At 47.2% G+C, this 27,231-nt stretch overlaps 1 protein-coding gene across 3 annotated transcripts in view; it reads right to left on the bottom strand.

The window, feature by feature from the left end:
- The window catches only part of nrp2a (neuropilin 2a), an 82,112-nt gene that overhangs the window by 51,343 nt on the left and 3,538 nt on the right, over positions 1 to 27,231 (bottom strand). For all 3 annotated transcript variants that reach the window (XM_021313389.2, XM_012857264.3, XM_012857265.3), the window contains exons 2-3: positions 19,804 to 19,981; positions 9,567 to 9,748 (exon numbers count right to left, since the gene is read on the bottom strand). In XM_021313389.2, the coding sequence (XP_021169064.2) occupies positions 9,567 to 9,748; positions 19,804 to 19,981 (360 nt within the window). The remainder of the gene's footprint in view (positions 1 to 9,566; positions 9,749 to 19,803; positions 19,982 to 27,231) is intronic.

The following is a 27,231-nucleotide window of genomic DNA, read 5'->3' on the forward strand; positions in this document are numbered from 1 at the left end:
ACCTAAAGAGAAACGTGCATAAGAGCGGACCCGGGACCTTAAACTCTCGCTGGTACTGTTTATATTGCTTATTTAGCTTTGACATGAAACAAGTACCTTCTAATGATAGTTATACCTCCTTAAATGCAGGCCTAAGGGGATAGTCTGACCCTTTGCTCGTATTTAAAACAAGTGTACCCTGAAATCGTCTCTCTTTGCAGTCCCTAAGTTGGTTTCTGGGTGCATCTGTCTCCTTCAGGAAGTGCGCACACAGTCTCCGCTGCCACAAAACCGCCGTAATGGTTCTAAGTGGGCCCTTTGCGGCGGCTCCTCATTAGCCATGCAGATTTATGCGCCCTGGGCGGCTCACCTTGAGCGCCAGCAGCTGTGTGACTCAGATCATCTACCCATCAGGCTGTGCTGCGCCCGGCCCACTGGGGAGCCCGAGTCACGGCCGAGCGTTTATGGACCAGCGCCTCGTCGGAGGTGCTGGGAGAGCAGACGTCGGCGCAGACGCAGCGAGCTTTGCACGCACGACCTCTTTCAGACACAGTTGGTATTTTCTGCCTGTTGTCCTTCCCCTGGAGCCTTTTCTATCTTTGGTAATAAACAATTGGCTCTGGCTGGTTGAACGTCTTTATGTTCCTCTATTTTTATGCCAGCCAGAGGGTCAAATATCCTCATGAGATAATGTTGCCTAGAGACGAGATCTTCCTTTGATCCCAGTTAATTGCACGGCAGAAACAGTTGCGCCAGTGGCCTTGTTTAAACCAAATAACGGAACGATTTGCTAGAATCCTCCCAACCCTTGAACATTTTTTGACATTGTGACTCATTACAACCGCAAACGTAAATGTCATTTATTGGGATTTTATGTCATTGGCCACGCAAAAGTGGAAGAGGCTGCACAAAGATCGGAGATTCACCATGAACCAGGACGACAACCTTAAACATAAAGCCAGAGCTGCGGTGGATGATTATTTTTTCTTGCCTAGTCAAAGTCCAGAACCAAATCTAATCAATAATCCAGTTGATTTTACTCTCCACTGAGTTGCACTGAACTTAAAGTCATTTCACAGCATAGAAATGTGCAAAGCTGCTAAAATCGTACCTTAAAGGTCTTAAAACAAAAGGAGGTTCTTCAAAGTGTTTGTCAATCCCAATAAAATATATTCTTGTTTATGGTTATTATATGACAAACTGTGAGGGGCTATGCATATTATTTGCACCACACTATATTAGGGACTAAATAACCCGTATTGAGATCAAAATGTAAATTTTTCGCTTATCCACGGCTAAAAATCAAGTTTTTTGATTTTGCAAGCAGTGCTGGCATCCGTCCCGTTCTGGTGAAACGTTCCCATCGCCGACTGTGTTAGAAGGCGGGGTTGTGAAGGTCAAGATGAAGATGCATCTGGGGAATGTCAAGCGTTGGAAAGCGTTGGCTGCGCATCCAGCGGCGCGGCGCTGTCTCAGAGAACTGCCAGTCTCCGTTTGATAAGCACGCTCAGGATTCATCAAGGCGGCGTTTAAAGAGCGCACACACGTTTAGCTGAGCATTTCCAGCGGCAGAGCATTCCTCTGAGGCACCGGTCCTTATTATCAGGCTGCCACGTAAAAGCAGAGGGGTTGACTGGCTGCTCCGGCCCTCCCTCGGCCTGCGCTTGGTTAATGGTGGAGAACTGACCCCAATCAGCACGGAGACAGGAAGAAAAAAAAAAAAACTCAGGAGACATGCAGTGAGGTTTTTTTTTCTTCCCTGTTCTACTCATAACATCTTTTTTTAGTCCGTTGTAATGCAAATGCTTTACATTTTTCACTCCCTGGGCTTATGTGCGCGCGTATTGGCATTTTCACAATGTCTTTGTCGACGGATCGATTCGGCTTACACTGCCGCGCGTTGTGCAGAAGATGTTGACACAAACGCATGAATCTCCTCCCACGGGTTAAGAGCTGCATTCAACCTTTTGTGTCGACTCCCCCACACGCGCGCGCGCACATACACTGTGCAGCATCAAAACATCAGCGGATCAACTATCTCCACACTTCACACACACACACACACACACAAATAGGGAAGAAACAGGCATGCTGAAAAATGATGGTAATTTACAGCCAGCTAAATGGCGGCATCTCCCAAATCCCCTCAGCTCCATGGTCAGTGCTGCATGTTTGCATTCAACAGCACAATTTCTGCATGTAAATAATGGACCTATCAGGAAGGAGCTAATGAACTATCCAGCATGCAAGCGCAGCCGTGTGGATGTTAAGTTATTTAACGTCTGTGTATGCATTTACATGAGCCTTTGAGTGCACGCACGAGCAACTCCGTCCTGGCAGCATCGTGTTTCAGGAATGGATTTGTTGTTCCTGACAAAAAAAAGGCCTGTTATGCAGAGTGATGTAGGAGAGGCGGCCCAAAACTAGCGTGCACACTACCCTGCCCACGATAAAACATCTGGGGGATGTACAGAATAACAAAATGTTAGAAGCTCTTCGATATCTTAACTATAATTTATGTCATGTAAGACAAGTGTAAGGAGGTGCTCTGTTCAAATGACACCGACACGGACGGCAGCATCATCATGGTGTGGGGATGCTTTTCTTCAGTAGGGAAGGAAAATGGGGAGCTAAATGCTGCACGACAACCTGCTGGAGGCTGCAAAGGAGACCGGTGAAACACATTGTTGCATCAGAAGATCGGATCACCCGGCTTCATGCTACTAACCTGACTCTCGCCAGATTGATATTGCTCCACCTAGCTTCACTCACATCCATCTGGGACATCTTCCATAGAAAGTGATTTCTCCAACCAATTTTATTGTCTAGCCAATCAGGACGCAGGGCTGGAGTTTCATAGATGTGACGTAGTGGAGAAGCGACCGTGACGTGAGACTGTTTTGATTCAACAACAATGGCGGCTCGCATCGAGGAAGCAAGCGTTAACATTGATGCTGCTATTTCTTCCGTGTTGTCCAATCTACCTAATATTGTTTCATTAAAAGAACATCAGAGAACGGCTCTGAAGGCTTTTGTTGGTGGAAACCATGTTTTCGCCCTTCTCCCGACCGGATTTGGCAAGTTTTGTTTTCCGGGGCGCTAACCGTGGCGGAGCGGTTAGCATGAACCATATTAGGAGGCCTTTAGTCCTCGACGCGGTCGGCCCGGGATCGACTCCGACCCGCGGCGCTTTGCCGCCTGTCTTCCTCCCTCTTCCTGTCAGCTCACTGTCAATAAAACGCATGCCACTAGAGCCGCAAACACATTTAAAATAATAAAAAAAGTTTTGTTTTTTCCTGCGTCGCTCTCATCAGCGTCACGGGTTAGCTTCGGTGTGAGTGGTTGAAATAGCACGTCGATAAAGATGACAGACAAGTGGCTTATCCAATCATATGCAAGGATTTTTGATAAGGCCCGCCTTCTGAAACGCCATTCCTATGGATCTGTCCCAGATGGATGAGTGGAGCTAGGCGGAGCGAAAGTCATCTGGCTAGGGTCAGGTTATCATACTACACCTCCACACACACAGAAAGAGCAGGGTCTGTTGAAACGTGATGGTAGTTTACAGGAATCTGCAGTTTTTTTTTTTCTCCCGGTCGCCTCAGAAACACGCCTCGCCTCTCTGTGTTTACATCTTTGCCTTTAAATTCTGCATGTAACTAATGCGTTGGGGTGGGACTGTAGGTGAATAACTGTGCATGCATGAGCTGCTACATCATTAGGCGGTTACTTTTTGCTGCTTTTTTGTACGTGGCTGAAGGTGTGTGTGTGTGTGTGTGCCTGAGATAGAGACCCAGTAACATACTGCCTTAGATTCTTACTGGGTCACCATTCAGCAAAAAAAAACAAAAAAACAATTCAATCTGAGCACAGCTTGACTCCACCGCGCTCAGACGGCGTCTCAACTAGCAGGCCGTCCTCTGTGCAGACGTGTGTTTTTTGTGAGTAGGAGTGCACGCATGAGTAAGCTCCACTTATTAGTTCGCAGCCAGTGAACACGCTAAAAACAAGTTTCCCCCGACGTGACTTTGACCCACGGCTGATGCGGACGCACACGCGCGCGTCTGTCTCCGGCAGGCCCCTGGTTGGTGCTTGCGTCGCACCATGAGCTGCCATTTGGCAAGAGACGTCTCCTGGCAGTAAGCGGGAGGTCGTGGTGTGAGTGTGGCGCGGAGGGGGGGTAGACGGCGGGCGAGTTGCTGGGTAGAAACCACTCGTTCCTTTCACATGAGTGCCCCTCATCCAGCAGCAGCCCCACATGTTGTGTCAGGGTGATTCCCCCGTCCCTCCTTCTCCTGTCTCCTTCCCTCATCCTCACCATCATTCCATCGCTTTTCACCAGCAGAGCCTGCACTTATTCACTCTAAGTCCCCGTCTCGTCTGGCGTCAGCCCCCCTCCCCCCCCCCCCCCATGTAACGCCCCGTACGCATCAAAACCACCTCTACCGCCCTGTCTCTCTGTCTGACAAGCATCCACTGCTCAAACACAGGCGCGTCTCTCATGTAACGCCGCTTGGGCTCGGTTCAAGGTTTCACCGAAGAGACTCTCTCCAGAGGCGCGTGAGGAGGGGATGGGTGCGTGCGGAAATGTGTAACCCAAGAGGCGCTGCATGCGCTTGGAGGGGTGGAGGGGTGGAGGGGGGGGTGTCTGGGCTGGAACATCCACAACAACAACAACAATGGTACGTCGTGAACAACAAGAAGCAGCTAAGGGAAAACAACATTCCTGGCAAGGCCCGGTTTTTGGCACTGATGTAGACCCCGAGCAGAGCAGCTTCTTTTTTTTTTTTCTTAAGGGGAGAAATTCCTCCAAGAATTTTCACGCAACCAAAAAAAAAACAATCCAGATTTCTCCTTTCCAGCTTCCTTCTCTTTACCAAACTCGCTCTCTGATCGGGCCGTGTTTCCTCCTGCGTCTGGCTTTCCTCGTCGCCCATCAGCCCGGTTTAATCACCTTTTGTCAGATAATTTGCTCGCGTGTAATTTCGGCGGCGGGGTGACTTGGGCATTCCAGGAATAAACAACAGGGCAATCAGGAATATGGGAACAGCCAGGGCTGACGCAAAGGGGTCGGCATCCAATCAACAAGATAACATCAAAAATACACATGGAGCCAGTGTTTTGGCTGGGGCCCCGGTTGGGTGGGGGGGTCCTGCCTTAGGCTCCGCTCCCGCTCCCACTGCGACCCTCGCAGACGCCGCGGTCGGCAGCGGTCACGGAGGCGACCCGATGCCCTCAGGTGCTCTCTTACAGTCTTAACTCTGGATTGGCTGTAGCGTGACATGCTCCCCATCGTGTTAGTGGTGGGCTTTGGGGGGGCAGAGAAAACGGGGGCTTCCTCTGCTAGTCTTCCCCCTGTAGCCGTGGTAACAGCATCAGCAGCACGTGACTGTCTGTATGTTAAAATGTCCAGGAGGCGGATGGGCTGTAAGTCTGGGATGAATAAAGGGTTAAGCACGCATGGGTAGGGTGAAAGTAGGCCACACCAAAAGGAGGGAGGAGGAAAGCTTTCACTGTACAGAAGCTTTAGAGGAGTGATTTTTAAGTCAGGTTCAGTCAAAAGGTCACAAATAGTTATATTATGAGTAGATGCTAGTAGAAAACGTAAACTGGTGTCTTTGTTAACTGTAAATCCAAATTAGTCCAAGAGGGGCTAAAGTGGACTAAACATCTCGCTTCTCAAAAAGGCATTTTTGTCAATCTTTAAACCATTGACACTTGTTTATTGGACGGTTCGGTCCAATTATTATTGTTGATTATTTAAAGGGGGAAAAATAGAGGAGTTGGAGTGCCGTAAACGATCTTCTTTTGTGAAAGTGGAGAAAACTGTAATCGTTTTATTTTTACAGTTTTACTTTTCCATGTGTCACCCTGACCAGCACTTTAAATTGTCTTTTTACTGAAACGTGCTCTATAAATAAACTTGCCTTGCCTTGCCTTTCATTTACCGGCACATGTGTCACACAGGAAGATCATTAGCGGCGCAAATAATCATCGACTTCACATTAAATACCACATGGAAACATGACGATGGTTTAAAGGTTTCAAAAAGATGTTTTTTTTATGAGATTGGAGTTTTTGTAATAAAAATAGAAACCCAGGCTGGTCTTGGCTACCTGAACTAGCCGCTAGCTTGGTATATTGGTATAAATCCAGATCAGTTAAGGGAAACGACCTGCCCGAAATTAAAGTTGATTTTTTTTTTCATTTTAAAGTGATTACAATCTCTGAAAGGCTATTTGAATCTTCAAACCATCCTCACATGGTATTCCTGGTGAAGATTCTCAGTCATCCAGGTTATGGTCATTCCAAAAAAGTAAAAAAAAACAAAACAACTGGACTTTTTTCCGAAGTTTGAAGACGTTTTGCTTCCTATCCAGAAAGCTTTAACAATTCAAAAAAAATTTGAGAATTGAATGAAAGCTACCGGGATAGGAAGCGTAATGCCTTCAAACTTCGGGAAAAAGTCCAGTTGTTTTTTTTTTTTTTACTTTTTTGGAACTCACATGGTATTGCAGAGGCATTTACAGAGAAGTAAACATAAGGCACTGTTAAAAAAACTCAGTTAAAGCTCTAATATTTTAGCTTTTCACGTTTTGTTCCCAGTACGTTTCTCTCTGGAACAGCATTGGTGGCGCACGCCTCCTACCTTAATTTCCTGCATAAATAATCCACAGCTTTTCAAAAACCCACATTGCAAACATGAGAGCGGTTTAAATATTTATAAAATAGCATTCTTGAGACTTGAGTCAGTCTTAAACTTTTCCACTCCCTTATATCAGACAGTTACTCTGACTGGAAACTCGTCACATGTTCCACTCTTACCAAATACCATTTCTGCACAAATAATCAAACCTTTGGGCAAAAAGGGCCAGTTAAATACCCTTTGCAGTCTCCGTGCCCTGCTAATCTGGATTTACACTAAATGACGATGCCAAGAAAGTTATTTACAGCAGGTAAGATATTTAATCAGAACTATTCCTTAGGATGTTGTTTTGGGGCAAACAATCACGCCGTCTCCAGGCACAGTGCTGGGGGGGAGGAGGTCAGAGGTCGTCTCCTGATCCTTCCTCACTGGAAGTAATTTACCTCACTGTACCCCATCACACACACAGGTCAGCACAAATGCATCCCTTGTCCTGCTCAGAAACCCCCCGGAGTCGATGCAGTCACTGCTTATGTAACAGGGTTGAATGAACAAAATGAAAACAAGCCGCTGTATCATTAGCTCATAGTACAGAGAGCAGCAGCAGCAGCAGCACACACACACACACATACCCAGACACACACTGTCTGACTTTGAGACAGTGGGGAGGAAGCTGAGCACAAACACACATCTCCCAGCTGTGCGCTCCGATATCCATCGCTGGACGCACCCTTTAAAAACACATACAGACCCGTAATCACAACCCTCGCACCGCACACACAGGTTGGCCTTTAAACTACTGGATTTATGGCCGTGGGGAGACTTTCCAGCTCCTGATTCCAAACACATTTTGGGAAACGCTACTGAGAGAACCCTGATTCATTTAGTTCTTCAAATCACAATCTAATAGTAGAAAAGGGGCATCTTCAGTGCTGACGGTGTTGTGAAAAAAGTAATTATCCCTTTACAAAACTTGTTCTGTTTGTTACTTTTGTCGCACTTGAATGTTTCAGAATGTAAATCAAGTTTTAATATCAATAAAGGCAACTCGAGTTAATAAAAAATGCAGTTAAGTGAAAAAAAAAACTATTCAAGCTAACCCGAGCCAACGTTAACAGGGATTTGGCTGCTAAAGCTAACACCTGGTTGTTTTTTTGCCATCAAGCGTTTATCACGATCAATTCAGATTATTTATATAGAGCCAATTCATAAGGCATTCTGAAGGCACTTTACAAAGTCAGTTCAAATGTTTCAAAGGCAATCCTGCAGCCTGATTTGTGCCAGACGTGTAGACAGAACCTGTCTGACAACACGAAGTAGGCCGTAAGATCTCAAAAAGCCACACAGGACAGACGAGAAACCAAATTAATGACCTAACCAGGAGGTCACAAGAACCGAGGGCATCATGGAAAGCCCAGAACTTGTCTCGATGCTATGAGTCAACAATAAGAAAGCATGAGACACGTCCAAGACTAACACCACTGCTGCAAAAATAGCAGAACGAGGAAGTCTCCCTCATCCAGACTTCCTCACCTTCCTTCAGGAAGCAGATTCTGAGCCTCCTATTAGGCTTTGCAGGCTATTACTTCTCCCACATACTGCCAGGTTGGTCTGAACAGCTTCTTCTCTTCTAGTAAATAAATTCATCTTTTGTGAAACTGCATTTTTTATTTTAGTTTTTATTTCTAGGTTTCCTGATATCAGTGTTTGTTCGATCTTCTAAAATTCCCATTTTTCTCCGCTGCTTCCGTCGGGGCTAAGTAAACACTTCTCAGCGAGGATCTTGATTTTACCCGACAGGCAGCAGAAAGCCGCGACCCAGGCCTGCCACAGAAAGACAGAACGGCCATGACGGGCGGGAGCGTGCGCGCAGCGGAGACGCCGTAATTAACACTTGGCCTCAATCGCGCATCCTGAATACGTCCTCATTCCTCGTCAGTCTGGCGAGCGTCCCCCCCCCCCAACCGTCCCTCGTCTCGGCTGTTTTTCCTGTCTCTCCTGCGCCGCTATCTCGCCACCTCCACACATATACAGGCAGGATCTCACAGAACGAGCTGAGCAGAACCACCCACGCACGCCTACGTGCGCTTGCTTGCACACTGACACAATCTCTTACAGCCCCAGAATTTCTACCAGGATCTTATTAAATATATGGCAACCGCATCCCCCATCCGGCAGCCTTTTTCTATCCGTGTCTGTGTGTCTGTGTGTGTGTGAGACCGATGTAATCTGAGCTAAAACATCATTGGGGTTCGAGGCGGTGGCCCTGGTAACGGAGCTGAGCGACAAATCTGGGTCACAGTCGTTTGACACAAACAAGAGTCTTTTTTTTTTTTTTTTTTTTAAAGGTGGGAAGCGATAACTTGTGATAAGAGGCATGCTTAGTCAATTTTTTTCCTCTTTCCATTTTTTTGTGCTTAAATCAAGACACACGTTGGAAGCAAAGGGATTCAGGAGTTACCTGAAACACTGCAAAAAAAAAAGAGAAAAGGTGCCGGCGAACTCACTCGGACATAAATCTTGCTGCTCCGAAGGCCATTTAACCTCCTCTGCCACTGCGACTACTACGAGAAACACACCCAAACACCAAAACAAATCTACTCCAACCCTTGCACCGTGCACTTTGCCCACTTTGAGAGAATCCCATTTGGGCTCAAACTCATCCCCATCAATCTCCTCGCTTCAGCCTCTTACCTATAAACCTTTAACCTTCAGTCCGACTCCACGGTTACCCCGGAGCTCTCCTCCATCATCCCACCACAGCCTCCCACATCCAGACTTCCCCCGTCTTCATGGGAGGAAGCGGATCCTGCGGCATTCTCGGAGCATTCCTTACATGCTTTATAGTAACCTAAAGGTAGTTTTCCGTTGTCTTTGTCTAATTATACATATTTGCTTCTGCTTTGATCTAAGTGAAAGCAACAGATCAGCGTTTCCTCACCAGTTTTGAAGATCTCGTAGCGCAGAGAGAAGCCCGCCCCCTGGTGGGCGTAGTCGGAGACGAACTTGATCTGGATGGAGGACCCGGACGAGATGATGGGCGGAGGGGCGATGTTGCTGCAGTGGCGGCCCAGGACATCGGCGGTCTCCGAGGTGCCATCGCGGATCTCTATGAAGTCGTACCTGAGGTCGAACAACAAGACCGCGGAGAGTCAGTGAAAGCGTAGGCAGGAGCTGTGCAACCGGCTAAGCTAATAAAAAAACGTCACATAATGAGCAGAGATGAGTTTCCTGGTCTAATCCCTGAATTTAGGAAAGCATCCAATCACGAGGAGGAATAAACTGTGTTGTCTCCCCCCCAGATGGTTTCAATAAATGTAGCTCTTCTGACCCAGTTTTTTTTTTTTTTTTGCGCGGGACGCCGCGCTCAGATCTCTTTGATGACAGCTCAGGGCGAACAATCCCCAAATCCCTGAATATTGGATCACAGGAAAGGAAAACGGGAGGGAGGGCTTGGTTTCAAACAGGACACATTTCAGCGAGCGTCTCCGTCAACTCGGAGGCAGAGGATGCGGGCAAACAGACAGCTGGATGGATTCATTAATAAGAGGCAGTAAAAATAGATGGTTGAAGCTCATGAAAAAATCAAGAGGAGAGGGCACGAGCGGCGCGCCGGGTTGGGGCCGGCAACTGCTAAACGTGAAGACTGGGTTCTGATTGGCTGTTCCCTCAGGTCTCCACTGAACTCTGACTGACCACCTGACCCCGAATAACAGAAGCAAATTCTTAAGTGTCAGCTCAGTGTGCGTGTTCGCTGTGTGTGTGTGTGTGAGAAGCGGACAAAGAGAGAGCGCGAGCGCACCTGGCTAATCCCGAATTAGCTCATAGCTCTGTGCACCATTCCTTTTGTCAGCGTCACTGATTGAAACAACATGCAGGTTTGGTTCACGTTGGACCTTTTGTCATCCTTTTTTGGACTTTTCTACTTTAGAGAGAGCCCACTCTGTTGGGTTGAGTCTGTCAGCAGGCACAAATCCAAAAAAACTACAACAACAGGTTAACGCACAACAAATGTTCTCCCTGATATGTTTTAAATTTTAAGCCTCGATGATTTCCCTAGGAAATTGTAATTTCCTTCCCTCTAATTTATGCATTCAAACACTGGAAGAACACAGAAGCATGTGTGGCACTGATTTAATAAGAAATAAAGTGTCACAAGTGGTAGGAAATACTTTATTTCTGCAACTTTCCCCACATTTTATACCTGCAGCAGGCATATTGGATATTGAACTCCTGTATCTTCGCTGTTATTTGGCTGGGACCTTGCAAGGCTCAGTGTAATTTATCAGAGTAATTACATCATAGTAATCAGTTTATTAGAATAACTTTTCTACCTTTTTTTCACCAAATGAGCACATTCGACATGTTTCTCGCTGCAAGAGTGAATCATTTTGTTGCCATTTTCGGTCCGTAGTGTCATCCCCTTTCCTGCTGCAAGCGTTTCCTCCGTCCGCCTGTTGTGTTTTCATGTGCTGCTGACTGCATCGCCGCAGGAGCCTCGCAGCCGACAGCGGGCACCCTGCGAACGCGCCCGACGTGCGAACACACTTGTCTGAATTAGTTCATGTGACAAAGCTGTCGAGGAACAACAGAGTCGCCGTTATCTCGCTAATTAGTGCGAGGAGCTGCTCGGTGCTGACAAAGCATCACGGGCGTTTCTAGGTTCGAAACACGCATTTTGAAGCCAGTATCTTTTTGCTAATGTTCTCGCTGCTGCTTTGAAATAAAAAAAATAAATAAATAAAAAAAAGCGCTCAGGGTATGCTGAGACATGGCAAATCAGCTCAAGCCTGTGGCTGCTTGTGGCATCTGAGCACTAAGATGGCTTTTGTGGTGCCAGCTTGAAATAAAACCTGGATTAAGAAGAGTCGCTAAGCTTCTTTTTTTTTTTTTTTTTTCTCCAGCTATCTCATTCCTGCAGCGCATCGACTCCAATGCTCGGCATTCAAACTAAGACTGCTGATCGAGGGATAATCCCAGCAGATTAATCTGGGTCAGAGTGGCACATGCAAAAGGTGAGGACCCAAACATTAAGTGGCTGAAATGAGCTGAAAATGTTGCCAGAACTGTGCTAGAAAATGTTTTGTCGGTTTTGCTAATACACGAAAGTTGCGCTGGAAACCGGCTCATTAAGACACAGAACCGGAGTTAAAAGTGACAGAGGCTGGACGCAAAGTAGGAATTGTGTAAATGTGCTGCTAATTTAGGCAAACGGGAGCTGCAGGATGCACCAAGCATAAAACTAGAAATCTGGACAGCTCCGCCTGTGAGGCCTAAACAATGAATTTGTCCTCGCATTGCAATAAAACAATCTGGCTTTAATCATGGACGGGACGCGGCTAATCCCTCATGTCACAAGCAGTTTGAGGATTTGAAGTTTGGGGCTGAGTAGCGCTAACGCTTGTGGCTAAAGAAGCTGTCGTCCAATACTCTTATACGTGTCCTGCTTGTAATCCTGCATTACAGAGGCGATCGTAGAGGCTTTAGCGCCAGGCTCCCACGGTGACTCTGCGAGAGCCGCTGCTATCCCTAATGCTTAGGGCTGTAACTGACACATGCTCGGGGGGGGGGGGGGAAACAACATCCGAGAGCGCGCCAGCGAGCGCACGCCCTCACCCAAACAAGTACACAACGCGGAGACGTGAGCAAACACGGGCACGCACGCATACACCGAGCGGCGTGTATCTCTCTCTCCAACACCAGGGATAAAAGGCCCGTGAAAGAGCTGAGAGCCTAATTAGGTTTTAATTGATTTTGGAGTGGGTCTTTATCCTTCTTTCTGTCTCTCCCTCTCTCCTGTTGTGGATTAGCGTCAGCGAGTGAGTGTTCCTCAGATGTGATTATTGACCTGCTCGCTCAGCCTCTCCCCAGGCTCTGATGAATACATGTATGAGGGCCCGACGCGCGCGAGAGAGAGAGAGGGAGCCCGCTGTCTGCCTCTTTCAGGCGCTGCACTTGAACACATTCCAGGACGGTGCACACGAATCGGGCTCTGCCGGCCCCACGAAGGCGCACAATGATGCGCCGTCCGTGCATTCGAGCAGACAGGTCCAGATTCCATTAGGGGCCTTTTTTGAACCAAGCTCCGCCCTTTCTGTCTGACACCACCATCCATTCCCCCCTTCGTGCGTCTGGCGGTGCGTCTGGGGCCTTTCTGCCCGTGTCCAGGGAGCCGTAATGAGGCGGCCGCTTCACCCCTCCATCTTTTCCCCTTTAGGGAGTAGCTGCAGCAGAGGGAGAGGGGGTTAAGGAAACCAAAACCCCTCAGGGGCCAGTAATTCTGCACCGGTCCAGACACGTCTTCTCTTCCTCCGCTCTCATATATCACAGCGCCCCTGCGTCAGAGCAACTAATTGCCTTTCGCACCTTTGGTGTTTTCTGGTGACCGGGGACGTTTCCTCCAGCCGACAGTACCTCATTGCAGCCCAAACAGGAGTCTGGTATCGATAGACCATATGTCTGCACATTATTATGTCTCCTGTCCAGCCTTTGGGACCCTCGGACCGCTCCGTTGGCTTGTTCCCTTTACTTACTCGCTCTTCTTTTACAGTCAGCAACCAAGGTCTCATTTCCAAAGCCCTCTTCAAAGTATTTTCAGAGGGAGCTGCAAATTACGGCGTAGCTTTCACAACAATTTGGCTGTCTGATTGATTTTGTTTCTGCAGATAATGCAGCAACAGCTGGTTCTGAATATCTGCAAGCCAAACTTGGCTGGATTCAGACACTCGGGGCTTTCGGCTGAGATGATTTCCCCTCCTCTCCCCGCCGCACCGCGCTTTATTTTCCTCCTAATTTTCCACTCTCGGAGCGCAGAAACCCCTCTAAATCCCCCCCCTCTGCCAGACAACGAAGAGCCAGCCGCCTGCCGCTTCCCTGTCTGACGACGCACGGGAGCAGAAACGAAGCGAGGCGGAGGGCGTCCCGGCTCTCTCCCATCCTCAAAGGGGACTCTAATAAACTGTAAGTGCCTCTGAAATATTAACTAGATGCTGCGAGCAAAATCCCAGCAGATCCGCAGGGCCTGCCGTCTTCAATCTAGCCCCAAAACAAGCTGCACGTCTGTTCCTTGTGTCCTCATGCTTCACTGCCGTTCCTCCGCTGTCCATCACAAATTCATACTCACAGGTGACGCGGGCCAAACCGCAAACCATCTAAGGCCAGGGTGGATCTGAGCCTCTGCAGCTGGAAACCTCCGAGTTTCGCCAGCATTTATGTGCGATTAGGCTTTTCTCACAAAGCTCCCAAGTTCCTGCAAAGATTCTGACATTTGCTGTCGTAAAAATGCTCGTCGACCCTCAAGGTTTGGGGTCAGTCTCTGCCTCCGGTGCAGGAGTTCAAGTTTCTCGGTGTCTTCCTGATGAAAGGCGGGAGGTAGCCTGGTCTGTAGGGGTGGCTGGAGCTGGCCTTACAGGGAAGGACTGCTCAGACTGGAACTGCTGCTCCTCTGAGCACGTCCCCACTGCCAGGACACCCTAGTGTAGATCCAGACTTCCTATCCTTTCTGGTCTGACAAAGCCTTGAGATCCTCTAGAACAGGGGTGTCCAAACTTTTCAGTACATGGGCCAAAATTGTCAAGTCAAAGGAACTTGAGGGCCAAAAGATGAACACAATTTTTAAACCAATTTTTTTAGTTTCCTTTGAAACGCATATATTAGTCAGAATTTGTGCAGGAAATGAATGTGTAAATCATTGTAGATCCAATAGTTGAACAAGGGGTTTGCCTCATTTGTCGTATTAAAAGATGGTCATCCAGTTTGCAAATTATTTAGAATAATTTAATTTAACACCAATAAAGTGAACTCTTTTAGGTCTAGCAATATAACAATGGTATTTCGGGTCAGTTGTTCTTTGAAAAACACTTGCTGTTCTTAGCCAGTTTTAATAATTGAATTCAAAGCAGATTTTAATGCACCAAAGTCTGAATTTGAGTAATTAAATGTTAACGGATAGATGTTACTATGAAATTAAAGAGAACGTCAAAAGTGTGTTTATTAAAAGATGAATACTTTGTGTTGTGCTTAACATTTTAAACTGCTGGATTTTAATTTTTCTGTCACAATTTGCCTGAATTAAAAACTTAAAGCTTCTCCATCTGCATCAGCCACCTGTGTTGGTGGACCAAATCATTCTTGAAATACAGTTGTGGGGCCACCCAAAATCTGTACAGGGGCCACAAATGGCCCCCGGGCCGCACTTTGGACATGCCTGCTCTAGAATGAGCCGGAGAGCTTCGCTGAGCAAAGGGAAGCGGGGTTTCCCTTCTGGGCCTGCTACCCTCAGGCCAGACCTTGGGAAGGAGGAAGACGACGGATGAATGAAACCACACATTTCCGTAGCTCGGTTCCTCCGGGTGAACATGACCCAATTGATCTCAGCAGATATTTCATCATCATCATCATCATCATCGTCATCCCGTGGGTGGAAACTGCCGTGACTCCTGGAGGCGGATGACCGTGATTTCATCGTAAACGTCGGCCAAGTGCCAAGTATCGACAAACTCAACGCCAGAGCAACTCCCTTCAGCCGTGCCCTTTGGGAGCTCATCCGTCTCTCCTTTCGCCCTGAACCGTGTGCTCCTCCCGCGCTCTTCCTCCACTCCACCACCTTTCCTCCAGGCTATTGCTGATCGCCTATGGATTTCCCATTACAAGCGGAATACAGAGATCGATCCACCTCCGCGGCTCCCGGGGTACCAGAGAGGGCGATACGTGTGAAGGCGACGTGTGGATTTACAGCCATGCGTGCACGGGGAAAGGGTGCATGTGACGTTATGAAGTTATATCATAAAACCTTATCGCTGCAGGCGGAGTTCGATAACAAATAAGAGGAAATAAAACCCTCAAAGGGAGAAGAAACGATCTTCTTGAGGGCAACTGTGCTGGGTTCACTGTTTAATTTTGAGCAAATTAAAACAGATCCTCCTCGGGCTGGAGGTGAGACAGAATGGGAGAAAAAAAAAAAAAGAAACTGGAGACACTGAATGAGGAAGACGACCCAAAATAGAAATGAAGCAGAAGAGAAACAGGAAAACAAGAAAGAACCGTCTACACCCCGAGCTCTTTCTCACTTCCTCAGCAGCTCCTGGTATATCACTAGGTAGCATCCTGGGGCTCGGTGATGGCAGATTGCATTAGAGATATGGGCCTGATATTTCATCTAGCCTTTATTACATTTAGTTCACATCAATCGGCTGGCAGCCTGGAGGTAAGAGCTATTTGGCACGTGGCCGGACTCCCCTTGAAATGAAATCCTGAATTAAAGTGCCACCTCAGACACGGAGCGCCTGCACGAGCCTGCCGATTTGATTGCTGCAGTAGACCCGCGGTCTTTGGCTGCGTCCGAGTGCTGACTGCCTATACCTACTGCAGGGAGAGGAGGGGGGGGGGGAATCACCAGCTGGCTGGGGATATTAGCCAGAGTTCAGAACACATGCATGGGCTGAGCAAGCATTTTTTTTCTGCTTTTTATGAGGGCTGGAAGTGCCCAGGGAGGGGCTATGATGGCTGATGAGCACTTTCACGCTGACAGGCTGCATCTTTAAGCGTGTGTGAGTTTTTTTGTTTTTTTTTATACCGTCCAAAACATATAGCACCTTAAAAAGATATTTAATACCCTTGAACTTGCATTGCTGTGAAGTGAAAGGAAAATGATGGAATACAATAGAATAATATTGATGTTTTAAAAATTACTTAATATCGATATTCTGGCTTTCAATGTCGATATACCTCCCATCCCCTAGGGGGCGATATTACAGCGCTCCATTACTCTTCACAGCGAGGAAGTGCAAATTAGATGAATTTGCGAAACGGCCGACAGGATTTTAAAAGCGCCTTCGTCCCTAAAATCAGACGTTTGGGCCCATTTTTGGTTTCTGTGATACTTTAAATGCATTGAACATTGAATATTGAATGCATTGTTCAATAAATTGAACATAAATAGAATATTTGGCTGGTTTTGTTGATTGAATGACTTTGAGCATTATTTTGAAAGTAATAAATAGCAATATTGGAGTCAAATCAAATGAAGCTGAGCTATTTATCGAGAATCGTATCGAATCTGCTCATCCTAGATGATACCCAGCCCTAGTACTCACCTAACCAGTAAATAAAGTCTGCCTGTTTGGGATTTATTTGCCCTATAGGAACAGAAATGCCCGCCGCACGTTTCAGATTCATATTTCTAAATATACTGAAGACCTTTTTTTCTCCCCGTTCTGCTGGAGGTCGAAATTTGGGGTTGACAAAAAGTATGAAAGCTTTTGCATGGAGCCGTATTCATCTGCAACCTTCATGACCCATTCCTCTTCTCAGGTAAGCACCCTGTGCTCTGCCGCCGTCCCGGTAATCCCCGCTGTTATGCAGATTTCCAGCCCGGGTCGAGATAGTGAAGCCTCCGGCCGTCCTCGTGGAGAACCGTGAAAAAAATGCAAAAAAAAAAAAAGGTTCCCCTCTCTGCTCACCAGCTCACACCGCCATGCCTAATCGCACAGGCGGGGGAAGAAAAAGGGAGAGGGACCTGTAAAGGAGCTACAAGGGGGTCGGATCAAGCCTCGCAGAGAGCATAACGCAGGATGAAGTGAACAGAAACATCTCTGCGGTTCATTTTAACGCCTCGAAGGGAGAAGCATCCTTTTGACTGCAGAACATCAGCGGTAGAGGTCACGCATACATAAACGCTGCTGTGATTCTCTGTTTTTTTTTTTTTGCAACGGGACTATTTCATGGCACTGGATGGATGCAGGAAAACAGGAAGCAGAGCTGCTAATATTAAAAATAAGCATGCTTGAAGTGTTGCTCACATGAACCCCCCCCCCTCTCCTGCCGCCCACCCATTCTTAGTAACTCATCCTCAGTGCAGACACAGAGGAAGAAGGGAGTCTGAGTAGGAATGTGTGTTAGAGGGCAGGCAGAGGCCTCCGACCCTCCAGGCGAGTGTTAAAGGAAAAAAAAATATGCCCATAAAACTGTCTGCGGAGAGGAAAGAAGCGGGGATTCAGCTTCGCACGCCTTTGGGCTGTGAGAGAAACTCCTTATCTGCTCCTTATCTGCTCCACGAGCGGAAAACGCTTCAGCGCTGGTGTTAACATATTGGCCAAAGAGATAATTACGCGCCGTCGCTGCCTTCTGACGGAGAGCGACAGAAACGTCGGCCATCAAAATAACGGACGTGCTTGTGGAAGTAAAATTTTTTTTCTCCTGGCCATCTTTGTCTGAGAACAATGCAACAGCAGCCCTCTGAGATCGTGAGATCCTGGATTTAAGGAGCGCGCCTGTGTCCATTGTGCAGCGTGGACTGAGACAGAGCCGGGGTGCGATGGGAAATATTCTCCCTCTCCTGGTTGTTTTAAAACTGGATCAAACAAAAGGAGACGGCGATTTTCCTTTTGAGGTCAAAGACAATACAAAGCCCAAACGGTTTTGATCATGCGTGTCTCAGATATAGGAAGCTGACCAGCTTGGCTTTTTCTTTTTTTTTTCTTTTTCAAATAAACAGCTGGATTTCATCTGCTTTTTTTTTTCCCCTACTTTTCCCCCTGTTTATTCTTCCTCTCTGCCCACACGATCCACCGTGACTCGGCTCTTTGATCCCGTTTTGGTTTTCTTCCCTCCAACTGCCCAGCATGCCCAAATTCAGCTGCACAGATTTCAAAAAAGCGTCCTGGTATTTGATCATCAGACAGGGGGGGGGTGCTTATAGTCTGGTAAATGTCTCCAAACTTTCCCCATTTCGTTCCTCGAACACGTATATTCGAGCAGATACTGACGGACACGCAGCTCTGTCAAAATACGCTAACGAGCAATTTAAAGGCTTCATTCCTCTGCGACCTGTTTGGATGACGAAGCTAAAATGTTTTTAATTTTTATGTGCAGCAGCAGCTGCTGTGGTCCTGGATGAGGAATTCAAGCTGCCGATTTGGTTGGAGAGCCCTTTGAAGACCCACAATGGTGTTGAAAGTTTAAAAAGTTTTTTGTTGGGTCAATATGATCCATGTGGTCGCAGTGTTTAAGCAACTGGAAAAAAAAACCAACACAAAATGTAAAGCATGATCTAATTGCTATTATACGAAACACGCTACAGCCACTGAAATAGCATCCATCAATGCAGTTATGATTATTTGATTTTTTATGATGCATAGATTTAAGCCGCCTTATATAATAAGTGCATGCGAAGGTGAGCAGTACCTTAAACTGCATGTTGTTGAGAATGTTATAGACTCTTGGTGTATAACAACCTGGTGAATTAGTCAGGCTATCTGCTCCTGTAGCCAGGCTCAGTTTGCTGCTTGTAGCTGTAATTGAAATTCAGTTTTGTCTCAATTCTGTATTTCACAAGTAAACATATTCTTAATTTTCACGATTAGACAACCCAATGGTATTGGCATTAAGTTATACATACTGTTTGGACATTTTGTAAAACTTTCTTGCAAATTAAAACATAAAAACCTCTTACCGTGGACATTGGAGTGGGCAAATATATTTTATATATGTGTATGTGTAGATGTGGATGTTTCTGGGATTTTTTTTTTCAACAAGGATAGATACCAATAAGGATTATTAAAGCAACTAAAAGTTATTTTTTTTCTTCTTCTTCTACCGCCTGTTCTCACCTCTTGTCTGTATTCCACACATAAAATAAGTAAATCTAACAAAAATAAAGGAAATCTGTAAATCTTTTTCAAAAAACTAAATAATGTTTGACATAAGCCTAAAGAGCGATGATGTTTTTTTCCGTTAAACTAAATATTGTTCAGATCTAAACTTGATTAGTGATCTTTGGATTGCAGTTCTGTTGTGTTTCTTCTGCAGGAGAACTTTGTCTGTTGCCACACAGGTTTTATCTGGTTCTCATAAAGCTGCCATTTTGCTCTATCTTCATCCTGTTATCATTTATTTGTCTGTCTAGGGGCAATTAGCTGTAAAACGTTCCAGGGAACATAAATCTGGCTTCAGCTCCTAATGTTTTCATAGTGGGGCGAAGATTCAACCACTGATACTGGGCTTGTTGCGTGTTTTTCTTGCACTGTGCCCATGCGTAAACACCAATGTAAGGGGCGACTCACTTTCAGATCCTTGTGGTTAAAATGTGTTAATTATTGAAACTTTTTTTATTTGAGATGATCCTGCCCAACTCATCACGAATAAAGACGTAACTCCTCCTCCTCTCCTCCGCATCTTACTTGCAGTCGAGCCTCTCGAACTCAAAGTGCGGGTTGAAGTTGAGGACGATGCGCTGCGACGTCTCCGGCGCCTGGATGATCCACTGGCAGTTCTGGTGAGGCGGGTACTCCAGAGGATAACCAGGCGAGGTGATGTAACCGGGCTTGCTGGCGTCCAACACACCTCCACATTCTCGAGCTGCGGCAGAGACGGGGGGCACAGAAGGGAGGGTTAGTCACCGTGCAAAGGTTCGTTTTGACGCGCGTTTCCCCCCTGACATCATAAAGATGCCGTAAGCCTTTCTCTCTGCTCTGCGCGATGAGCAACAGATGAGCACTAAAACAAAGAAAAGCAATTTAGGCCTTGGGTTTGGGGGGGAGAAAAAAAACTTTTCCACTGTGGATTTTTCAATGCGCTATTAAAACAATAAAAGACGCGTTTATTGAACACACGCGCGCACACACAGAGAAGCGAGGAGACGCGCAAGTCTTTCATCCCCCCCCTTCGCTTCCACACCCAGCCTCTTATCTCCCCTCCCTTCTCCTTGGGGAGCGTTCCTCCAAGTGTAATTGTTGCTCCGGCAAGCCAATCTGCAAACATTAGGACACATTCCCCGATCCTATCGCGCTCTCCCAGGAACAATAGCCCGCCAATAGCGTCGCTCGGACGGCTCGGGCAGGAAGTGACACGCAGACGGGCTGTCTGGCGGGGTTCTGAAGGGGGTCACCCCGACTCTGTAATAAGAGGCGAACGCCGCGACAAAGACTCCTTTCTCTCCTGACGCCCCCGACGGCCACAGCAGCTTTCGCTCACGGCCTTATCTCCCACAAACACGCCAAACGCACAGACTCGCACGCACAGACAAAGGGGACATATATAGCAGACCTTCCGCGCGCACAAAAGGATGCGTTCGCCTCCGTGCATGGTGGTTCCTTTATTGCGTTTTTATTATAGCGAGGGAACATGTTCTCCATGACAACAGCAGGGGCGGGTTTTATTGTAGCTAACGCTGTTACGCGGCTGCATGCATGCATGCGTGCACGCGTGTTTGCCCGCGCTCCGGTGGGAACTGTGAATCTAATGAACTTTATATTAAACCCAAACGCCTCCGCATTATTATACAGCTGCTGTGCAGCTGCCAGGTAAGAGAGAAACATCAAACAGCCTGAAGGGAACCTGGCAACCATGTGTGTTTAATGTTTTAAGTTGGGGTTGAGGGGCCAGGCCGCACCTTTAATCAGCCGGAGAACCTGCTGCTGGCGGGTTCATGCAGCACGTTTGGTGGTTTTAACCCCAGGTTCTCGAACTCCATTCGTTCATCTTCACCTCATCCCTCCTCCTTCCTACCTCGCCCATCATTCTGCTATATTGACCCCTTTTCACCCCACTCCTCCTCCTTATCCCACTTTTACAACACCTTGTTATCCCAGTCCCCCTCCACCTCCTGCATTACAGCCATTTTTCATCTATGCACCTTCCTCATCCCTCTTTATGACCCATTTTCTGTTCCACTCATCCTCGTCATCCCTTCTTACAGTCATCCTTCTCGATCCACCTCTACGATCCCGTTTTCCTCCTACTTGTCCTCCTCATCTATTTTTACATTGCATCATCAACATCATCCCACGCATCCTCCATACTTTACTCTTGACGACCCATTTTATCCCACCTACCACAATGACGTTTCCCTTCAGTTTCTCCTCGGTTTGAAGTGAAGTCGCACATTTGCTGTCCTTGCTGCTTAACTGATTGTTAAACACTGTAGCTGCATTAAACATGCATCCGCCCACTACTAGATTTAACCACTCAGCCTCTGAATCCAATCTGCTCTTGACATAAATGGGCTGAATTTTTTTTCCCCTAGCTTCTTTCACATTTCTATGAGCACTTCAATAAAGAAAATAAAAGAAAAGAAAAGGGGGGGGGGGGGACACAAGCACCAAAGGCTTGAAGTGTAATAGACCCTTCAAGTGTTGACATTTTCACCGCCTATTGTACTTAAAAGGCACACTTAAGATTCCCTGACATTTGACAGAGCCGCGATGGCTTCCTTACTTTGTTACCGGAGAGGAGCGACGCCCACGCTCGCGCATCAGCCCCTCGCAGCTGCCGGCGATTTCACGCGAGTGCGTGACTCCGGCTACCCGCAGAAGCGGAAGCGCACACAGCCGAGGATCAGCTGCGTTTTGACGCGCACGCCGAACCGCGCGCGTCAAAACGCGCGCCCCGCTGCTGCGGCGCGCTCGGATGCGCACCTTTGAGGGGGCCTGTCAATCACGTGGACGCGCAGAGGTGTGTGTGGGGGGAAATCAGCGAGCAGAAAACGTCTCAAAAAGATGGCAGGGACGAAAAAGAGCGACTGGGAGCCTCACATGCACGCACAGGCGAGGCTTTATCTGCTGTGACGGTGCAGACAGACAGTCATTGTTGAGGAGCCCATGGAGGGAACGGTGTGCAGGAGGCTATCGGCGTACAGAGCCTCGGCAGATTAAGCCCTTCGGGGAGAAATCCTGCAGCCTCAACACTTTTTTTTCTTTCTTTCCTCCCTCTGAGCTGCCCATTGAGCAGCCTCCAAGGAAGGTGGGGAGAGAGAGAGAGAGAGATGGAGAGTGGAGAGAAAGGGATTATAGTGGAGAGGAAAGTGGTGGAGTAAGAGAGAGGGGATGAAAGGGTGGAAGAGGGAGATGAGTAAGGAGAGACGGATAAAAGACGGATTGAGGCAGAAAAAGGGAGACAGGGATTGATCGGAAAGGGGTGGAGGAGGAGGGTTGATTTATGATGGGAGGGTGTGTGTGTGTGTGAGTGTGGAGGTGGGGGGGTTGAGCATGGGAGAGGATGGGTGAGTGACAGATGTGTGGAGGAAAAGGTGATGAGGAAGGAGAAATTCAGAGGGTAAGGTGGATGCAGAGAACCTGACGAGCCTCGTTAAGATGTGCCTGCTCCCTGTAGGCCCTGACCCCTCTGTGAAACCTTTGTCAGTCAGCTCACACACACACACACACACACACACACACACACACACACACACACACACACACACACGCTCTGACACTGGGCAGCACACACACCGTATTGACAAAAGGTGTTCCAGTCGCCTCCACGGCCACTTGGGTATCAAACCCAGCACCGAGGCGCGCAGACTGCTCCTACACACACCCGTAGAGGAGTGACGGGATGCCGCCTGTGCAATAAGTCCAGCCGGGATATTTCCTCACTGCTAATTATTCCTCAGCTGATCTTCGCAACATGGAGTCGACTGGGAGCGACTGGTACCTCAGAGCAGGGTCCACCGACGACAAGTTGCACGACGGTCCAACAGCGACAGCACTTTATGAGACCTTTGGAGTAACTCATGACTCAAGAACAGCTTCATGACCGAGTAGCTGCATTTTAAACCTTGCATCAATGCAAAGCGTCGGATGCCGCGGCGTAAAGCTCGTTGCTAGGGGACGATTCATGACCCGCTCCCTGGAAGTCGCCAGAACCGCACTCAGCTGTGACTTTCCGTGGAGAGGCGATTATGGCATTTTGCTTTTTTTTTCTGGAGTTAGGCTCCGCCCCTTTTGTACTGTACTGAAATCAACGCCTCGGCATGCCAGGGCAGGTTGGTCAATGTTGCAACTTTCAACTTTCTGGGAACCTTTGATGGAATAGAGGAAAAGTTCGGCGTCCGACCTCACAAACGCATGTGCCGTAGAAAGGCCGAAGAGTCACTGCGGTTCGTACGCCTGTGATAGGATACAAGCAAATGCTTTTGGCAACATAGTGCAGACATGAAGCGACGACATATATCAACAGACGAGCGCGCGCTCTTTTAATTTCTTGGTCATCTTTCACACTTAGCAAAGCATAAAGATGGAGCTCCTGTGAGTGTTTTGGTGCGAACAAGTTGTGGGGAAGCACTCAGGAGGAGCAGCCAGAGGGCCTCATGAATTACGCTGCCTCGTCTAGTGGAGAAGTCCATCTGTCTCCTTATACACACGCGTGCTGCATATGTTCCCCCCCCCCCACCCCCCAACCCCGTGCAGCCGGCGAAACCTTATTAGGCCAGAACAATGACGTTACCGTACGCGTCCGCAGGAGCCCAATGTGTTCGCAGAAGCATGCCGTCTAAACAAAATTGAAGTCTAGCAGAAGCACCGCGTGCTTCCGACGCAGCGGCGCAATTTAATTTTAGCCGATTGTATCAATCAAATAAGGAAACTCGCTCTTTGCACGCGCGCACATTTGAGTCACTCCCCATCAACTTGGACCGGGAGATGTCTTTATCTCCGTTATCGGAGAAAATGTGCAAATGTCTGCATGTCTTAGCTCATGTCCTGCCGTGTTTGTGCGCGAGCGTGCGTGCGTGTGTGTCCATGCTCGTATTCCTATTAGCCGCCTTATCAGGGAAGCATGGCTTCACACTCTGGGGATAAGCTGCAAGAGTGAGGAGAAGGGCTGATAAAGCCCTTCATCATTCCCCGCCGTCCCGTGCCCGTACCCTTCCCAGCCCACCACCACCTTAATTAAAATGTGCTATCACCCTGAGAGAGGGAAGACGAGGGGCGAGTGGGCAGCACTCATCCACCCAGTCAAGAGTAACGGGGAAGGTTTTAATCTCCGTCGCTCTGGACCGGACCAAAGCAGAAGATCCTTATGGATCACGTTAACTGTTGCCTTAACAAAAGTATAAGAAGCGTGGTTCTGGTTTTGAAGATTGCATCGGCCTTTTTTAACCAGATATGTTTCATGTCCTGCAGTCATGGGGGAGACTGCCTTTCATTTGGAAATCAAGTTGTGGAGAGGTCCAGAATCCAGAGTCAGTCATGATATGTGGGGTGCCATGACACCTACTGGCGTTGGTTCGCTGGGTTTAGGTCCACAGTCATCTATCAGGAGAACATCATGCTTTCTTCGGCTGAAAAACTTGACGAAGATGCTGGTTTTATTTACTAGCAGGACTTGGGTTAGACACCAGAGACACCAGAACCAACAACGCAGACGACCTGAAGGCAGCTATCAAACCTGGGCTTCCTGAAGACCACAGCAGAACCACAGGCTGGTCCCCTCCATGCCACGCCGCATTAATACATTAAGTCATGCAAAAGGAGCCCAGACCATGTACAGAGCAAATGACATCAATGTCTGTAGGCTGTCATCTCTCCTTAACTAAGGCGGTTCTAATTAGGGAGAAATTTCACAAAATATTTTCTGGAATATGACTCCTTTTGAAGCGGCAAAGAGTGGAAAACCAAGTTATTTTTCTTAAATTTTGACAAATCAAACGTTTTTATCTTTTAGAGGAATTTTCTTTCCATTCATTAAATGTCAGGATTTCCGGCAGCATTGCTGTTTCACACCTCTTGGTAGTTTTGAACAAAAATAGGAAGTAGGTGTGCATGACTCAAATAGAGTTTTAACTGTGAAACTCTTTGCATGCTAGCAGATATATATATACATATATAAATAAATATCCTTTAATCCTGACGTCTTCTTGCACCTCGTGGGTTTTCTGCTCCACGAGCTGAAGGTGGTTTCCTGGGTTTAGTCGTCTGTTTTATAACTTTGCACTAAAGTCACTGGAGGTAAAGGGGAAAAAAAAATACCAGCAGGGATCAGGCCAGGAATGCAACAGTATATTTTTTTGTTAACCAGCGCTAAATGAGTTTAAAAAGAAGATCTCCGGCAACAAAAGCCCCATCAGAAGCAGATAAAATCCCCAAATCCTCTTTACCACCCAGAGTCTCCTCTTTCCTCCTCCCTCTCTAACAGGATAAGTGCCCCATGCTAATCAGCTAAATGCACGGAGCTGGCCCCGCTGATCAATGCTTCAATGGATCAATCGGGCTAAAACAGATGGCTGCAGGAAGAGGCGCGGGGCAGGGGAAGTCTACCTATCATGTCTCCTCGTCCCTCGGTGCACTCCCACCAGTTAAACCTGCACCGCTAAGGCACTTTGCTCGAAAAAGCTTTCCTCCCCCATCTGGGTGGGGAAAAATAAAATAAAAATAAAATAAAGAAAACCTGCGCTTTCAAATCGAAACTCCTCAACTGTTCCCCCTTTTAAACCCCGCGTGTGTTCAAATCAGCCCAAAATCCATTCAACGACAATTTGTCTCTTGACAAAGCTGACCCCCCACGGCTTCTTTTCTGAGCTGATCCCAGAACTCCGGTTAAGACCCCCCCACACACACATCCCCCTCAATGTGGTTAATGCGACAAACAGAGCAAGCTTTGTTTTATTTATCGGGGTCCTGTTTTTAATTTCACCCCGAACCTGGTGGCCCATTTCCAGGAGCTTTGTGAGCAGCCCGTGACTCCCATACCTGGCTGGTATCGAGCTGAGCGCCGCGTTTGTCTCCAGCTATGAATGCTAATGGGTGACCTTGTTTTTGCAGCCGCAGCCGCCGAGGCCAGCCGGATCAAAATGCAAAGGCTTCGGGAGGTGGGTGAAAAAAAAAACAAAGGGCTACGAGAGGAAGATGAGCATAAAACCAATTAAGATGCAATAAAAAAAATCTAAATGAAGCATATTAGGCCACAGATACTTTTCATACAGATTTCTCTGATGCCACTAGCTTTTCAGCAAGGCCTGCAGCACCTTGTCGTCTGGAGGAAAAAAAACAAGTTTGACAAGCATGTGTGTTTTCTCATAATTGTAATTGTAACTATTTTTTATTTGAGTTCAATTTGAGTAGCCACACCCAGGCCTCTGTACTTCACAACCTTTAGAAGAACTTAATTAATTAAGTAGTACCTGTCTGGCAACACGAAGTAGGCTAACAATCTAAAAAAAAAAAGCAACACAGCATGCCAAGATCAAAATTGATTCTTGACTTCCATCAGTCTGGAAAACTTTACGCAATGTCAAACTATTTCTAAGGCTTTGGAAATCCAGCGAACCAGTTGAACATGAATGGAGAAAACATGGAGGAGTGATGGAGGAGTGCCTGACCTACCAAAAATCCCTTCAAGAGAGCGTCAACGATTCAACTAAGAGGTACAAAAAATAGAACCTAGAACATCTAAAGCACTGCAGGCCTTATTTGCCTCGGTTAAAGTTAGCTATAAAGAAACTAGTTGCAAATGGCATTCAAGATGAGTTCTACGGTAAGATCAAAAAGAACACAAAGGCCCGTCTCAGATTTATCTAAAAACATCTCGATGATCCTCAAGACTTTTGGAGAAATACTCTGTGGAGTGACAAAAACCAGAAGAAGAACTTTTTGGAAGATGAGTGTCACATATGAGCTAAAACCAACAGAGCATCTCAAAAAAAAGAGCCTCCTACTTAGAGATGAGCATGATGGTAGTATGACGCTCTGGACTGCTTTTTGCCATGTTTGATGGAACCAAGACTTCTGCTCTCTATCGGAAAATCCCGAAGGACAATGTTCGACCGTCAAGAGAACTTAAGTAGCAGGAATAATCAAAAGAACAGCAACACTTTTGAATGATTAGAAAAT

This window comes from Fundulus heteroclitus, chromosome 24 (assembly GCF_011125445.2).
Source record: "Fundulus heteroclitus isolate FHET01 chromosome 24, MU-UCD_Fhet_4.1, whole genome shotgun sequence".
In the NCBI taxonomy this organism is placed as follows: domain Eukaryota; kingdom Metazoa; phylum Chordata; class Actinopteri; order Cyprinodontiformes; family Fundulidae; genus Fundulus; species Fundulus heteroclitus.